Genomic DNA, 16,873 nt, shown 5'->3' with positions numbered 1-16,873 from the left:
AATGAATTTCACATTGGCCTCCTTGGAAGTCTCCCTCTTAGGCTATGTCCTCCAGACTGTTTTCCATACTGCTGATATAAAACATAGACCTGCTCTAATGCCTTCCTAATCCCAAAGAATGAGGTCCAAATTCTGTAGCCAGGCTTTAAGTATCTGCTTATCACTCCTGGTGCCTGCATGTCCAACACCTCAGACATTTTGCAGTTTTCTTAAACACTCTCTTTCTGCCAGGACATACATCATTTTTCTTTTTCTTTAATAGTTCCTCCTTTTTTTTCTCCTCCCCCTTTTACCTGCCTAGTTAAGTCCTACCCATATAAATCTAGTTCACAAATTATCTTCCTTAGCCCCTCAGGAAGAATAAATTGCTACCTCTTCCAAGATTCTTCATTTGGGTTATTCTGATTTGCTTACAATTCCCTACTCACTGTTACATTCTAATTCTTCATTTCATTCATATCTCAGTCACTATCTTTTCAATGCCTTAAAGACAAGGCCTGGACTTATTCTATCTGGCCTGGTCCCTGGCATATAGTAGGCATGCAATAAATATTTGAATCAATTTAATTACTCCACAAATAACATTTGCTAGAAATAACACTTGCTAGGATAGGGTTCCCATGTGGCAGGCATAAGGCTGAACATTTTATATTGATTATATAGATTAACCAATTTAATACTTTTAATAACACGATGGGAATAGTTATTCCTATTTTATAAATTGGTAACCTGAGCCTTAAATATATTGTTTTCCCAACTTACAATTATTTTAAAAATAGTGAATTGGGTAAATATTTAAGTCCAGATACTCCCAGATGATACTTTCTACAAATATATTTAGCTGGGAAATTTTTTTTTCTGCTGTCGGGATAGAAGACAAAAATGATGTGTGTATATGTGCACGTGGGCATGCACGTCACTTTTCTAGCTCACACATCTCCTGTCTTCCTTGGGTTATGTTTGTTTATGTGTTTTCCTTTTGTTTCAGAACATGAATTGCTTCCCGATCCCTTAAGCTCCCTCAGATTTGTCATCCTTAAATACATCCTCTAAGATTCTTTTTTTTTTTTTTTCTTGACAGGACATATTCCTAAAAACCTTCTTATCAATTTGACTCTTCCCCCCTTTCTCTGGAGATTTTTTTAATGCTTTGACATTAGCATAAAAATCATGCCCCCCCCCCCAATCACTTGTTGAATTGATAGTTTTTAGTACTACAGGTTTATAACTATAGTGACAGCAAAGTCCCTGGACACTATCTATGTGGGAGCCCCAGTCTAGGTGGCGAGGAGACAAGAGAAAAAGTGTGAAATGATGTGCCAGTGTGAAATCTAAGGGAAACAGCTAAGAGAATCACACCCTCTCCAAACCCTTCAGTCTGGTTTGGCTCTAGTCCTGCCTTGAGAGCAAGGGGATTTGTTGGACAGGGGATTGTTTTCCATAGTAGCTCTGACGCAGCTCTAACATCACTCCTTAGCCCAACAGAGTGCACTTTCCTTATAGGCCATCCCAAGGCCACTCCGGGAATTCAGATTTTAGTGGCATCATCAGACTTGCCTTACTTTAACACTTCTTTAGCTAATCCAGTGAAGGAAGGTAAGGGAGATGTTCTATGTCTCATGGCATTTAACAAGCTACTACATTCATTGCAATGGAGGTGGTCTGAATTGGTGGAAAGAAGGAACGCCTTGGGCCAATCACTTGGCAGGTAAGCATGGCTTGCTGGTCAAGTCAGTTTCTCCTACTATGACAAAAGTGACAATTTTGACCAACAGAAAACTATTTCGGAAAGCCCTTTAACATACATTCCTTTTTGTCGTCCAGAGTTATGTAAAGAGATGTCAGTGACAACACTGCTTAGCTTCTAATGATTCTTCAGGGAAACCCTTCTATTTCCATTCACCTCTTTCAAGACCTTTCGTATTTTTACATTACTCATGTATTTGCCTCCACTTCCCTTTATTCTTCCCTGCTGTATGGTCAATGTCACAGCTGGTTATTTACTGCAGTGGAATCTTATTCAGTGTAATTATGTAAATATTTTCAGAAAGTCGAGGCCATATTTTCTAATTAGTAATATGCATTTTTGTTCCCAAGTACATAAGAGGCTATTCAGTGGGAAACATTTCAATTCAATTCTGGGCAATTTGTATTTAGTGTATGATTTAGATAACTAGACCTTTGCTTCTCCTTTTCTCCTGCTTTCCCAGCTCCTGCTTTCTGTTTCAGCCATAGCGAATTATATTCACCCCAACTTAGGACTCCATTTCTGTGAGCATGTACCTTAAATGTCCTAACTTTCTTGGATTTGTCTAATTCCTTTTTAGGAAATAATGTATAAAAATATTTTTTTGGTTAGAAGTTGCATTTCTCTTTTAAAAATTAACCTTGAACACTTTGCTCCCTTATGTGGGAGACCACCATTTTGTTGCAAAAACATAAAAAATCTTGTTTAGGACCTATTTATTCTTAGAACAAATGTGATAGTGATCCATAGGGATATATTTCCAAAAGCTAAGCACGTACCTTCGCAAATTCTACACCTGTATATGTTGCAGCCCATACTGTTGAATGAATTCTCAGTCATATATGTCTACCTATATTTAGATTTTCCTGCAAGACTAGATTTCTGCAGTTTGCATAGCTTTATGGCTTCCTGTCCTTCAAATGCCTATGCTCTTAGCCTTGTATCCCAAATGTACTTTGAATGTTTAAGTTTCCGGAGCAGGACTTACTTTCTGGTGCCAGGAAAGTTGTCGCTTAGGTCCTCATTCTGGTAGCCGGAGCCCTCCCACCTCATTTGCTTTGAACGGAACACTCTCTTTAGAACGCTTTCTTTAAGAAACTTGGAGATGATCTTTTCCCTTTGAACATTACTGAATATTTTGCCTTCTGGAAGCCAGCTGATCTTGTCACATCCACCATGGCAGAGGGGAAGGGGAAGGTGTTCGGGAGACACAACAGCCCTCTTTGGAACAAAAAAAGGAATTGCCGTTTACCTAAAAGTCATGAAGAAGAGATCAGCCTAACTAGAAAAACAACGCAGCGTCCTGCAGGTGCTGTGCTGTGGGATCAATTTAGTTAATAATACAGTGCTACTACCTGAGAGGCACGGCTGGCCCTTCATAGCAACTCATTGTCACAATAAGAAAGAAAGAGAGCACTGGCTTAGGAACATTCTCTCTCATCTTTCTTTTGAGAAAATAATCATATATTACAAATGTGGTTTTGGAAATGTAGATTTTTTGGCCATGGAAGAACAGAATTGGAAATAAGCCAAATTCAAAACAAGATACAAACTAGAAGGATGTTTCATCAGAGGACATTAGTTCTGTAGGGTGAGACCTGGCTGGCTGAGATCAAGATCACACAGCTAGTCAACAGCAGTGGGGCACCAGCCTCCGACTGCTGACCCTGGTCCTGAATGGTATTCTTTCCACTGCACCACACATAGAGTGAATGAGATGGATTCCTTGAAGCAGTCTTATCCATTGCAGAAGACATTTATCCATCAGAGAGTTTATCTAAAAATAAAATATAATCCCGTGGCCTACTTCTGATTTCAGCCAAGGTAAATATGCCAAATAACTGGAAACATTCCATCAGTTGCTATTTAGAGCAATGATTAAGAATATATGGTGGGGATGAAAGGTATAGTACAGGGAATATAGTCAATGGTATTGTAACACTAATATATATATATACATATATATATATATATATACACACATATATATATGACATATAGTCAATGGTATTGTAACACTAATATATCTATATCTATATCTATATCTATATCTATATCTATATCTATATCTATATCTATATCAACTTACATGCAATATATCACTTCCTTGGCCTGTAGAATAGCTTAAAACATGGTTCGTTCTTTTCTATTTATATAAATAATATTTAGTGTAACATATTCAAGTTTGCTTGGAAGAAAGAGGTCTCCACCTATCAAAATATCCTACCCCCCTCACTTCCACAAGCTCCCTTCTGTCTCCAAAAACACCCATGAAATCATGAAAATCACATTATATTCAAGTGATTCTGATTCTCTAACATATTTTAAATATATTCAAAGTAAACCCTTTTGTGTTTTTTTAAAAGCCTTACTCTTTAAGTTTGCAAATTAAAAATTAATTTGAAAGTTCAGAAATAAAATTTTGTATCTTCTGCTCTGGGCACTAATGTATGACATGATATAACCATGATGCTACTGTGGTCCTGACCAAGGGCTTTGAAGTTTGGTAAGAAGCTGGCAAGCACTACCAGCTGGCTCGTAGCGTGCTTGGCTCACATGGATCTCCTCATTTCTGATCACTTTGCAGTGCGGTTACCAGCCAGTTCATGGGATACAGCGAAGTGGTGACCCTAGCTCAGGTGGCAAAGCATGCTGAGGTTAAGGAGTAGCTAGAACAACCCTAACTGTTTGCATTTTGGCCTCAAATCTGGGAGGAGTTCTTGACACCTTCTACCTTGCTCAGGGCTATGCTATCAGCTATGGTGGGTCAAGATCATTTAGTACTTCTGCTCTGGGTCCACAGTGAGGACTGGCTTCTGCCAGTAAAGCTAGAATGGAGCATTTGGTTGACTCTGTTCGGATAAGAGAATAAGAAGCAGGTTGGCCTCCTACCTGTGTTAATCTGGACATTTCCTCAGTTGTGGACAATGAAGCTCTTCGCTCAGTTCAGCTTGAGGACTGTATGGAGGTAATCGCTTTCCCTCGGGGCCTAGTAGGTCTGCGGAGTCTCAATTATGTACACACAGGCCTCCATGAAGTGCCAGATGGAAAATCAACACTGGATGTGTGCACAGCGGCTTCCCCTCTTGCCTTTAGGAAAGTACTCTGTTTGCCTCAGCTGTTGTCCACGTTCAGACAGGAAATGAGTTTCTGCCTGAAATCCCCATAAGAGTTGGCAAGATCTTTTTGACAGGCTGATTTCCTCTGGTTTGAAGATAGGATGAGCATTCAGGGTTCCAGGCTAAGATCTGGGCCATTGTGACTCTCAGAATGCTAAGTGATCTGAGACCAGAAAATAGATTCTGTGATACCTTCTCCGAGATGGAGGAAAGCGGGGAGAAAGAACAACTGTGGGGCACTCTACCCTTCTGATTCCTTATTTGTTTTTCTCTGTAACTCAGTGGGTCATCATGGGGACAGCCAAGAACAACCACACTGTACTAAAACTTCCCCTCCTTGACAAACCCAAGACACAGAAAAACTATGCCCAACCTGAGGTTCTGTGTCACACCTTTGAGACCCTGTCTAACCTTCACAAACTGCTGCCAAATCATATGATGGAGACACTCTACTTCTACAAGAGGGAAGAGGACAAACAAAATTGTATGTGGGCAGAGGATGGGCATGAACTCTGTTTAGTAAGCATACACTTCGTCTTGGTGTAAAACTGCCTCTACTTTTATTTATTTATTAAATATTTTTATTTATTTTGAGAGAGAGAGCAAGCAGGGGAGGAGCACAGAGAGAGAGGGAAAGAGGGAATCCCAAATTGGCTCTACACATCAGCACAGAGCCTGATGAGGGGCTCAAACTCACAAACTATGAAATGATGACCTGAACCGAAATTGAGTTGGTCTCATAACTGACTGAGCCACCCAGCCACCCCCCTGCCTCTGCTTTTACCATGACTAAGAACTGACTCTTTCTGTGGCAGGTGTGGTCAGTCCTTGGCATGCTGATTATGCTCTGGGGGTCCATGCTCTCTGAGCTCCCTTCTTCCCTTTCGTTTATTGGACTGGTCTTTTATGAACCAAGTGAGGTCTGTCACTGTTCTTCAGGCAAAGTCTACCTCTGGGATGATGGAAAGTGGATTAAGTGGGAAATAATCTCTAAATTTACAGGTTCAGATTTGATTTGAAGATGAGTAAGGGAATGTCCAAGTTGAAGGTCAGGCTTCGAAGCTTATTCCTTTGCTCTATTTCCTGGTGTGCCTTCCTCCTACTGTTCCACCCCACAGAGAAACCGGATATTCCCTTTCCCTCCCCCCCAACCCTGCCACCAAGGATTATAAATGCCCCTCCCTTTCTGGAGTTTGGAGCAGCCCCCAGTCCTGGAATTCTCTCAGAGCTGTTTATAACTGGACTGATTTGCAGAATTGGGTGGGGCCTGCCTCCTGAAGTGTTTGTTCCTGCTTCAGTGAAAGACGAAGGTAGCTGGTAGCCACTTGTGCCCATGAATTTAGAAAGGAAAATAGCAGCTGCCACAGTGCTTAAGACACAGTCCTGGGGAGGAAGGTTTAATGGCAAATTTGTCCATTTATATTCTGGTTAGTCCCAAGTCCCTGAATGCACAGTATTGTGAATCGATCCCAATTTCCAGATTACACTAAAGATTACATAAAAATAATCAAGGAAAGGGGCGCCTGGGTGGCGCAGTCGGTTAAGCGTCCGACTTCAGCCAGGTCACGATCTCGCGGTCCGTGAGTTCGAGCCCCGCGTCGGGCTCTGGGCTGATGGCTCAGAGCCTGGAGCCTGTTTCTGATTCTGTGTCTCCCTCTCTCTCTGCCCCTCCCCCGTTCATGCTCTGTCTCTCTCTGTCTCAAAAATAAATAAACGTTGAAAAAAAAAATAATCAAGGAAAATAAAAGCAACCTCCTAGAGTAGATAAATATAGACAGACAATTCACAAGATGAAATACAAATTATCAATAAGCATGAATGCTGTTCACACACTCTGGTAGTCAAGGAAGTAAAAGATAAATCAAGGCAATATTTTTTTAGGCCATCAGACTGGTCAAGTTTTAAAAGATCAATACTGGTGAACATGTGGGAAATTAATGCCCTCATAATCATTATTAGAATGTTATTGATTCAGGCTTTTTTGAAGATAATTTGAAAGTCTTTGCCGAAATTTAAAATGTATGTTACTGCCTTATTAAATGAGTTGAACTTGGCAGAGAATAAGTAGAAAATAATTTTCTTTTTTGTCATGGTTTCCCCTGTGACCATTCTGTTGCTCTTCAGTCATCATGTTTGGGTAAAATTACAAGCAGATCTCATAGGTTTCCTGGTCATATTCTGTTTAATACATTCTCCAGACCAGTTTTCTCAATGACTGGTACCAAACCAAAAAGTAGGAAATGGGAGGAAGTTTGAAGCTTTTGTATATTGTTTTTAATGCTTAAGAAGCTACCTCTCTTGGTTAATTCATGGCTTTTCCCCACAGATACTTTGGGAGGTTGCTTAGTTGGATGCAGTGAGGGGCAGGGAAAGCAGGAAGAGTGGATTCCACAGAAGGAGCGGGCTCCGGGAGGAGATGAGCGGGGCAGCTCTAGAAGAGGCGCACGTGTGTGTGTGTGTGTGTGTGTGTGTGTGTGTGTGTATGTCCTATTCATGTGCCAGCTGGAGACTTTTGTGTGTGCCTTAAAGACAATTCTGAGGTGTAAAAGCAACAAGTCATTTTAAAGCCTCCAGTTTTAAGTTACCTATTTTCTACTGCGTCTGGTACACACACACATTGGCTTGTGTACTGGTTTATATACATTATCTATGTTGATTTGTATTGTGATTACAAACTCATCCATCCATTCTTCAAACCATCCACCCATCTAACATGTACTGCATTCCACACATTAAAATAAGAAATTGGGGCATCTGGGTGGCTCAGTCAGTTAAGCATCTGACTCTTGATTTCAGCTCAGGTCATGATCTTACAGCTGTGGGATTGAGCCCTGCATTGGGCTCTGTGTTGGGCATGGAGCCTGTTTGAGATTCTCTCCCTCTCCCTCTGCCCCACCCGCCTCTCTCTCTCTCTCTCTCTCTCTCTCAAAAAAAATAATAAAAAACCATTCAAAGCAGCTCACAGTCCAATATATCTAATTTTCATCTATAAATTTATAATCAATATCATTTTATTTCCAATAATTTCTGGAGGCATAACTATACTTTCTGTACTTTCTTTCAAAACCAGGGAACTTGCTTATAATTTCAGATAAGGCTGGCAGTAAGACTTAAATATTCAAAGTGAGTTCTGAGTTTTTATCTTATTTTGGTGTGCAGTGCTAAATATAAATTTTATGCTGGAGAATATGAGAATTTGTTATATTTGTTAAATGTTATCCTTTCTAATTCATCCTTGATTACTTACTTTTGAGGCAGTTTAGAATACCAAAGTATGTGTACACAAGACAATAAGAAACAATTCATTTAAGGCAAAAATTATTTTTAGCTGGATGTCATCAAATACCTGAATTGGGTTTATTATTTCAGTCAAATACTACATTTTGCTTCCAGGAGTGCCTGGGTGGCTCAGTTGGTTGAGCCTCTGACTTCGGCTCAGGTCATGATCTCACAGTTCATGGGTTCAAGCCCTGCATCAGGCTTTGTGCTAACAGCTCTCAGAGTCTAGAGCCTGCTTTGGATTCTGTGTCTCCTTCTTTCTCTGCCCCTCCCCTGCTCACTCTCTGTCTCTCTTTAACATAAATAAACAATAAAAAAATATAAACAAATAAATTAGCTTCCAAATTCTGACAACCAAAGCAAACCATGCTATTCCTATCATTAGAGTGTAAGGGCTTCTGAGTGCGGCATCCCTGACCCCGCCCGCCATGGGATCCTGAGCTAAAACTGCTTCTAGGAGCAGTATGTGAATGCTGTCTGGGCCAGGCCTGAGAACACTGGGCAGGAGCCCCAGATTCCTGTTTTTTACTCACTTGGAATGATTTGCAGGCCTCTAAAGATTGATCTATTAATCATTACATCATTTAGATTGCCAAGAGATGGCCTCTTGAGTCAATTCTTGGTTCTTTGGAGTCTGTGCCAATTACCCTGTCTGGGACGGACCATCAGTGGTTCAGTCCGAGAAACAACAGAGGCTGGCTGAGTTGGGAACTAATTTCTATGCAGGGTCACCCTGAATCACTGGGGCTCAGTTTCTCTTCTTGCATTAGGTTGATCACGGCACTCTTATTTTCTAATACACCCAGCTGCATTGCAGAGCCACTCACAGTGTAGCCGGCAAACTGGTTTTGATTCTCAACTTGTTACCAGTTGGCAAAGAGAGAAGCTTACACTACAGTGTATGTATGGTGGTATGTCACCAAATCCACCATGCAGTTCTACTGACTTCCTTTCTTTCCCTCCCTCTCTCCCTTCTTCTCTCCCTCCTTGCCTCCTCCCTCCCTCCTTTCCTCTCTTCCTTTCTTTTGGTAGCAGGACTGTTTTGATGATGGAAGCAGTATACTGAATTATATTCTGGCACAAGCTCTTTGTCCCACCGCAGACGAGAGATTTGGTTAGGGGCCAAACAAGGGCAATGTGAAGTGGTGGATGTGATGTAAATACAGGGTATGGTTAATCTCTCTGAAGATTGAAATAATGGAACAGTAAATTGCCATTAATTTGAGAATCACGCACAAATTACTTAAACAAACTTCAATATTTGTGGTGGTACCAGCACATTGGTTTGTTCATTCATTTATTTATTTGTTGTGCATCTATTAGACGTCTAGGACCAGACTAAGGTCTGAATGTCGCTCAAGTAATACTTTTGCAGTGAAGGAATGGCAGAGCTCAATAGCAATTATTAAATGGTATAAATATTCTTTCTCAAACTAATGCCATGTTACTCTTGCTATGCAAAGATGGAAAGGAACACTGAATCGTATGAATGTTTATTCTATTACTAGGTCAGAATTCTGAATTCTCTGGCTTAGAAAGGATCTTAGCAAGACATCAGTTTCCAAAAGAGATTAATCTGACTCCCAATCCAAGTAGCATGCCCCTGTGGAGAAGAAAATGCATCAACAATGCAAATCGTGGGTGGAAGAAATGTCAATTGTGGAATAAAAGCCTTGAGGAACCTCCGATGTCAACCATAGTTGTCAGGTAGGCATCTACTTTTAGTGTGATCACAAACTCTTCATGCCTTAGCCAAAAAATGTCTTAATGTGCTCTTTGAGATGTATGATGAGCATGAAAACAAGCATTGCTATGTATAAAAGCATATAAGCCCCATTTTCTCAGAGACAAAACTCATGGAGACAAAATTCTGAGAGAGAGAGAACTCACAGAGATAGGAGGTGTGTGGGTCTCCCATGGGCTATTGCATTTCATGTTAGTAGGCTGGGCTGGCATTCTTGGGTGAGGGACTTGACTACAGAGCTATGGGGCTTTTATGCTGCATGAGTCAGGAAGCACCAGCCCACCCCTAGCATGACTAGTGGCCTAGGATACAATAGTATAAATAGTGGAACCTTAGCGTTATCTGTATAGTGTGCAGGTTTACACTGACAGAAATGGGAGCCGTTTCAGGGTCTTAAAAATAAGGGCGATACAATCTCATCTGAAACCTCCCTGGCCCCTAGGGGGACCAGGGGGGAAGTGGAGAGGGATGGTAGGTCTCAGACTGGTAGTAACAGTGGGGATGTAGAATTGCTTGGATTCTGGCACTTAAAGTTATAAGCTTTGGTTTCCTTGGAAAATTATCTTTGTTGGTACACTTCCTTCCCTGATAATGCCAGACAGAGGATGTTTCCAGATTTGTTTCTTCAGTATTGCTGCATGTATTGCTATACAATACCTAATAAGTGATTTCTACATGTAGCACTTAGTAGGTATTCAAAAAATGTTGTTGCCAGGCTGACAGGAGAATATATGATTTTCTATAAAGACAGAGTTCTCTCTGCTTTGAAGGTAACAGACAGGGAGAGATTTCCAGCTCATGAATTTTACCTGTACTGGAAGCTCCCACTTGGAAAGAATTTCCTTGTCTACATTTTTCCCCCCAATGTCCTCAGTGGCATAACTTGACAATTGGATTTAAAAATCCATTTTCAATGAAGGCAAAGATATGTTATAAAAGAATTAGAATGATGGTATTTTCTTCTTGAACAATACAAGGCACTAAACTTGTGTTCAGATTAAGGATAGAAGCTATTTTAAGTGATGATTCCTGATTACTCAAGTTAAGATTATTTGACCATACTTTGGAGGCCTATAAAGAAAGAAAACAACAGTTTATACACCTCAATTTCAGGCCATAATGTCTTGATGTGAACTAATATATTTTACTTTACATCCTAGTTTGTTTGGTTTCTGAAAAATATAGCCAGATTGTTAGAACATAAGAAATGACATATTTATTCATATTTTCTTCTACAAACATTTATTTGCTTTTCTTAAAAACTAGGACTGGTAAAAGCAGGCATCTTTTCATTGTTCTTAATGTCAGGAAAAAATAATTCAGTATTTTGTTGGCTATTGGTTTTTGCAGGTTACTTTTATCAGTTGGAAGAAGTTCACTACTGTTGTTGGTTTGCTTAGTTTTTGTCATAATGGATATTGAATTTTGTCAAATGCTTTCACTATACCCACCGACTTGATCATATTTATCTTTTCTATTAATATGGTGAATTATATTGTTTTAAAAATATTTTTATCATGGTAGAATGTATGTAAAATGTTCTATTTCCCCCATTTTTAAAGTGTACAGTTCAGTGGCTTTAAGCACCTCTACACTGCTGTGCAGCCATCACACCATCCATATTTCCAGAACATTTTCATCTTCCTAGACTGAAACTCTGCACCCATTAAACACTAACTCCTATTTCCTCATCTCTCCAATTCCTGACAAACACTATTTTTACTTTTGTCTCTATGGATTTGCCTAATCTAGATACCTCAACTCAGTAAAACCATACAATATTTGTCCTTTTGTGTCTGGCTTATTTCACTGAGCATGATGTCCTCAAAGTTCATGTTGTGTGTCAGAAGTTCCTTGCTTCTGAAGGCCGAATAATATTCCATTGTATGTATATGCTACATTTTGTTTTATCCAAACAAAACACCCAGCATTTATTGAAAAGATCATCTTTTCCCTATTGAATGGTGTTGGCACCTTTGTCAAAAAGGTGCCATTAAAATTAAAGTCATTAAAAATAAAGTCATGCAAAAGTTTATTCTGAGTTTTCTATTCTATTCCATTGGTTTATAATGGAATCATAAGATTATATATTGGAGCTCTAATATTTGGTGTGTTTATAAAATGTTAATGCATGTTTATAATTGTTATACCTTCTTGCCTCATTGACCCCTTTACTATTACATTATGTCTTTATCTGTTGTAAGAGTTTTCTAGTCTTTTTTTTTTTTTTTAAATGCATATAGCCATCCCTGTTCTCTTTTGCTTACTATTTGCATGGAGTATTTTTTTCATCCTTTCATTTCTAACCCAAGCATGTCCCTAGATCTAAAGTGAGACTCTTGTAGGCAGTATATAATTGAATTGAATCCTGACTGGTTTTATTATCTATTCTATCAGTCCATGTTTTTTGGAGCATTTAACCCATTTGCATTTGAAGTAATTACTAATAGGGAAGCACTTACTTTTGCCATGTTTTCTGTATGTTTTATATATTTTCCCTCATTTTCTCCATAACTGCTTTCTTTTGTGTTTGGTTGATTTCTTGTACCAACACATTTTGATTCTCTTCATTTCTTTTTGTGTATCTTCTATGGATATTTTCTTTGTGGTTACCATGGGGATTATATATAACATCCTAAAGTTGTGACAATCTATCTTAAATTGTTACCAACTCAACTTCAATTGCATAAGAAAACTCCTTTAGAGCTCTGCCCTTGTTACTGATGTCACAAACTAAATCTTTACATATTGCATACCCATGAACATAGATTTATAATTACATCTTATGCATTTGTCTTTTAAATCCTATAGAAAATATGGGCTCCTGGGTGGCTCAGTCAGTTAAGCATCTGACTCTTGATTTTGGCTCAGGTCATGATTCCAGGGTTGTGAGATCTAGCCCCACATCAGGCTCTGCACTGAGCGTGGAGCATACTTGAGATTCTCTCTCTCTCTCTCTCTCTGCCTCTCTCCCCTGCTCATGCTAAAATAGATAAAAACAAATGAATAAACAAGCAAATAAATCCTATGAAAATAAAAAGTGGAGTTGCAAACCCAAATATCAGAGTACTATTTTTATATTTGTGCATATATTTACCTTTACTGGAGAACTTTATATTTTTACGTGGCTTTGAATTACTATCTAGCTCCCTTTCATTTCAACTTGGATGCTGTTTAGTATTTCTTGTAGGGCAGATCTAGAAGTAATGAATGCCCAGGTTTTGCATTGGAAGGTCTTAAATTTCTCCCTCATTTTTGAAGGGCAGTTTTGCCAAATGTAGAGTTATTAGTTGACATTTTTTTTTTCTTTTCCTTTCAGTGCTTTAAATGTATCCTACTGCCTTCTGGACTGCAAGGTTTCTGCTGAGAAATCTGCTCATTATCTTAATGGTGATCACTTTCTAAAATGATTTGCTTTTCAGGGTGCCTGGGTGGCTCAGTAGGTTGAGCATCTGACTTCAGCTCAGGTCATGATCTCACGGTTTGTGAGTTCGAGCCCCGTGTTGGGCTCTGTGCTGACAGCTCAGAGCCTGGAGCCTGCTTCGGATTCTGTGTCTCCCTCTCCCTCTGTCCCTCCCCTGCTCATGCTCTGTCTCTGTCTCAAAAATAAATAAAAACATTAAAAATAAATTTATAATGAGTTGCTTTTCTCTTGCTTTTAAGATTCACTCCTTGTCTTTGACCAGTGTCACTATAGTGTGGCTCAGTGTAGGTGTCTTTATGTTTATCCTACTTCTAGTTCACTGAGCTTCTTGGATTTGTATATCCACATCTTTCCTCAAATTTAGTCATTCTTGTTTTCAAATGATCACTCTGCCCTCTCTCCTCCTCTTCCACCTGGGGATCCCATTGTGTGTATAGCAGTCAGCCTGATGGAGTCTGTCCCCTAAGTCTTTTAGGCTATATTCACTTAACATTCTTGTTTTTGCTCCTCAAGCTTGATCACTTCAAATGACCTCTTTTTAAGTTTGCTGATTTTTCTTCTATTTGTTCATGTCTGCTGCTGAACTGCCCTAGTGAATGTTTCCAATTATTGTAATTTTCAGTCCCAGAATTTGTTCAGTTTAAAAAAAAAGTCCACCTCTTTGTCAATACACTTTTATCTTCACATGCTGTTTTCCTGATGTCCTTTTGTTCTTTGTCCATATTAGCCTTTAGCTCTTTTGAGGTATCTGACATTTGTTTTAAAATCCTTGTCTAATAACTAGGTGCCTTTTTGCTTGTTTCTGAAATTTTTGCTTCCATGTTTTTCTATTTCTTTGCATGCCTATGACCTTTTGTTGAAAAGTGGGCATTTGCAAAAACAGGCCCCTCATACGCTGATGGGTAAGACCTTCTCTCATTAGTGGGACCATGAGTCTTCAGAGCAGCCTGGGCCTTCTCAGGTCTTTTCTGGGCATGCTTCCTGTCCAGGTCTGTATGTTTTAAAAATTTCCCTCAGCTTTTAAATGTCTTAATATCCTGAAGAATCTCCACCTTCTTCTTGGGGCCTTAAGTATTCTATTGTATTCTATTGTATTCTATTGTATTGTATTGTATTCTATTCTATTTTGTAATCTTTCTCATCTGCAGTCAGCTTGTACTTTTCATGTGTTCCATTGACTGCCACTGCCTCTTGTGGTTTCTTGTCTCACATCCAAATTATGGCAGTGTTTCCCTTCTGAACTTTGACTCCAGCAAGACAGCAAACAGTTCCTCAAACAGTCCACAGATAGGTCAGAATGTTGCAAACAAGTTCCACTCTGCTCCTTTCATCCCAAGGGAGGGAGCCAAGAATCAGGTGAATTCCTTCCAACCGCACCATGCAGGGAAGTGGTGGGGCAGGGGCAAGTAAAAATGCCACACAATTTCTTTCAAAATTCAAAGTGATTTTGTGTTGGACATTCACTTGTTTAGGTGTTCAGTTTCTGTAGTTATTTGATGTTTCTATGGGAAAATGAGGCCTAAATCTTCCTAGCTTGCCATCTTGCTGATGTCACTGTTTATTCATCTTTTCCCAGTATTTTCTTCTGTGTTTTGCACTGCTTAATTTCTGTAGATCCACCTTCCAAGTTTATTGACTCCTTTGTCACCGAGTCTGCTAGCGAAGCCCTTCAGATCATCTTTCTTAAATTTCAGATTTTCAGTTCTAAAGTTTGTATTTGCATCTCCTTTGGTAGTTTGTTCCTGCGCTGAGAAGCCACATTGTTTTCATCAAGTGTGCTTTACCTTGTAGAACAGTCACAAAAACTAGTTTAAAAACTTTGTAGGACAATGGCATCTAGGTCATCTCAGGATTGACGTGTGCTTTTTCTTCACCTGTTTGCATTTTCATGGTCTTCTGCATGTCAAATCATTTTGCGTTGTACCATGGACACTAAATATTACACATTGCATGGATCCTGGGTCCTGTTGACATTGTCTGGAGAATGTTGTTTTTGTGGGTCCTGCTACAATCGTTTGGAGAATGTTGCTGTTTTTGTTTTAGCGAGTAATCAACCTGCTTAGAGACTATATACTCTACCTTGATCTTGTGTGGGTAATGATCAAAAATCCCAGTGCAGTCTTCAAAGCCTTCTGTGTGTTTTGTCCACTCATGAACCTGAGACTTGTCTGTGTTCATACAGTTAGGGGATCATGTCTCTCTCTCTGCTCGGGGATTGTCCTCATGCTTACTCTCTACCCCCCAGGGAATCCTTTCTCTGATTAGAAAAAGGTTTTCCTTTATCTCAGATTTTATTTGGCCAGGTGTACTGTTGGCCACCACTGCAAGGTTTAATGGGGGCCTGCCTTTGGGTGGAAGTCCCATGCTCAGGAGGGCCCAGCAACTGTTTCATTTCCCATCAGAGAAACTCATCCCTGTGCAGTTGCTTCTTTGTATTTTGATGCCCTAACACAATCCATCTGCTTTCAATTTCAGCATCTGCAAGGAATTGTTTCACATCTTCTGCCCAGAGATTTTAGATGAAATTAGTGGGAGGGTAGGCAGTAGTAGGCTCATGGTAACACAGTGGAACTGTAATTCTCTGCAACACTTCCTGTGAGTTTGACTCTGGAAAAGCTCCTTACTCTACATCCCTACTTGTAAAATGGTAGAAGCAACAGTACCCACATCATTTTCAACTTGTGGCACTGCTTTTTGAGGATAAAATGTGGTTATGGGCCATCTAACACTTGTAAGAAACAGTAAGTGCTCTAAACAATGGCTATTACTATTCATATATTTTCAGTAAGACTGAACATTTTGGATTATAATACTGGAATAAAAAAATGAAGACCTCAAAAGTTACAGGTTCAGTGGGCTGGCTACCTGGATACTGAGGCTTGAAGGAAAGACTGAAAAGGAAAGAGGTATTTAGAAGAGCAAAATATTCCATGATGGTTTTGTAACCACTGGAATGACACCCTCATCCTTGTCAACTAATAGATATGGTGCCAATCAAAGCAGAAAGTTGCAAGGACAGGTAAGGTAGCTTGTAGGTATGCCTTTTATAACCTAACACGTTAAACAAGAATGAAGACTATGTAATAGTTAAGTATGTAATTACAGATCCAGAATGCTTTTATTTCCAATCAAATACCCCAATTTTCCCTTCATGCCTTTTTTATTAAATTATGGGGGAAAAAATGGAAATAAGATTCTTACTTATTTTCTAATAGTACTACTGCTTCATTTGCTCCCTTGCTAGATGGTTGAAAAATAACATGCAACCTGCCGAAGACCTCCAGTCAGTAGTCCAGAGGCTGTCAGTGTTTGGGCCAATTAAGTCAGTCACCTTCTGTGGACGGCAAAGTGCTATCGTGGTGTTCGAAGACCTGACTTCAGCTTGTAATGCTGTCAATGCTTTTGAAAGCAGGACCACAGGCACAATGTTTCAGTGTTCCTGGCAACAGCGTTTCATGTCAAAAGATGTAAGACTCGCTATGACCAAAAACCTCTGTAGATTCTTGTTTTACATGTCATTTGTTTTTCACCAGGGCTTTAGTGAAGTAGGATAATCGTAA

At 39.6% G+C, this 16,873-nt stretch overlaps 2 protein-coding genes across 10 annotated transcripts in view; one reads left to right on the top strand and one right to left on the bottom strand.

Annotated features, from left to right (window-relative positions):
- FAM217A (family with sequence similarity 217 member A) overlaps positions 1 to 4,941 on the bottom strand; it is a 30,753-nt gene extending 25,812 nt beyond the window's left edge. For 4 of the 5 annotated variants that reach the window (XM_045057175.1, XM_045057178.1, XM_045057180.1 and 1 more), the window contains exons 1-2: positions 4,640 to 4,941; positions 2,736 to 2,999 (exon numbers count right to left, since the gene is read on the bottom strand). Coding sequence is in view for 1 of the 5 variants with exons in the window: in XM_045057179.1 (XP_044913114.1) it covers positions 2,736 to 2,968; positions 4,640 to 4,657 (251 nt within the window). In the remaining 4 variants the exon portion in view is untranslated. The remainder of the gene's footprint in view (positions 1 to 2,735; positions 3,000 to 4,639) is intronic. The other variant, XM_045057179.1, reaches the window with a different exon arrangement.
- An 85-nt stretch (positions 4,942 to 5,026) lies between these two features.
- The window catches only part of CB2H6orf201 (chromosome B2 C6orf201 homolog), a 150,708-nt gene continuing 138,861 nt past the window's right edge, over positions 5,027 to 16,873 (top strand). For 4 of the 5 annotated variants that reach the window (XM_045057184.1, XR_002742209.2, XR_006597604.1 and 1 more), the window contains exons 1-3: positions 5,028 to 5,350; positions 9,654 to 9,852; positions 16,558 to 16,780. In XM_045057184.1, the coding sequence (XP_044913119.1) occupies positions 5,158 to 5,350; positions 9,654 to 9,852; positions 16,558 to 16,780 (615 nt within the window). In that variant the 5' untranslated portion in view covers positions 5,028 to 5,157. Of the gene's footprint in view, positions 5,351 to 9,653; positions 9,853 to 16,557; positions 16,868 to 16,873 lie in introns of those variants that run through there. The other variant, XM_045057183.1, reaches the window with a different exon arrangement.

This window comes from Felis catus, chromosome B2 (assembly GCF_018350175.1).
Source record: "Felis catus isolate Fca126 chromosome B2, F.catus_Fca126_mat1.0, whole genome shotgun sequence".
Lineage (NCBI taxonomy): Eukaryota > Metazoa > Chordata > Mammalia > Carnivora > Felidae > Felis > Felis catus.
Note: the sequence above shows the minus strand (reverse complement) of the source record. Positions and strands in the feature narration are given on the sequence as shown.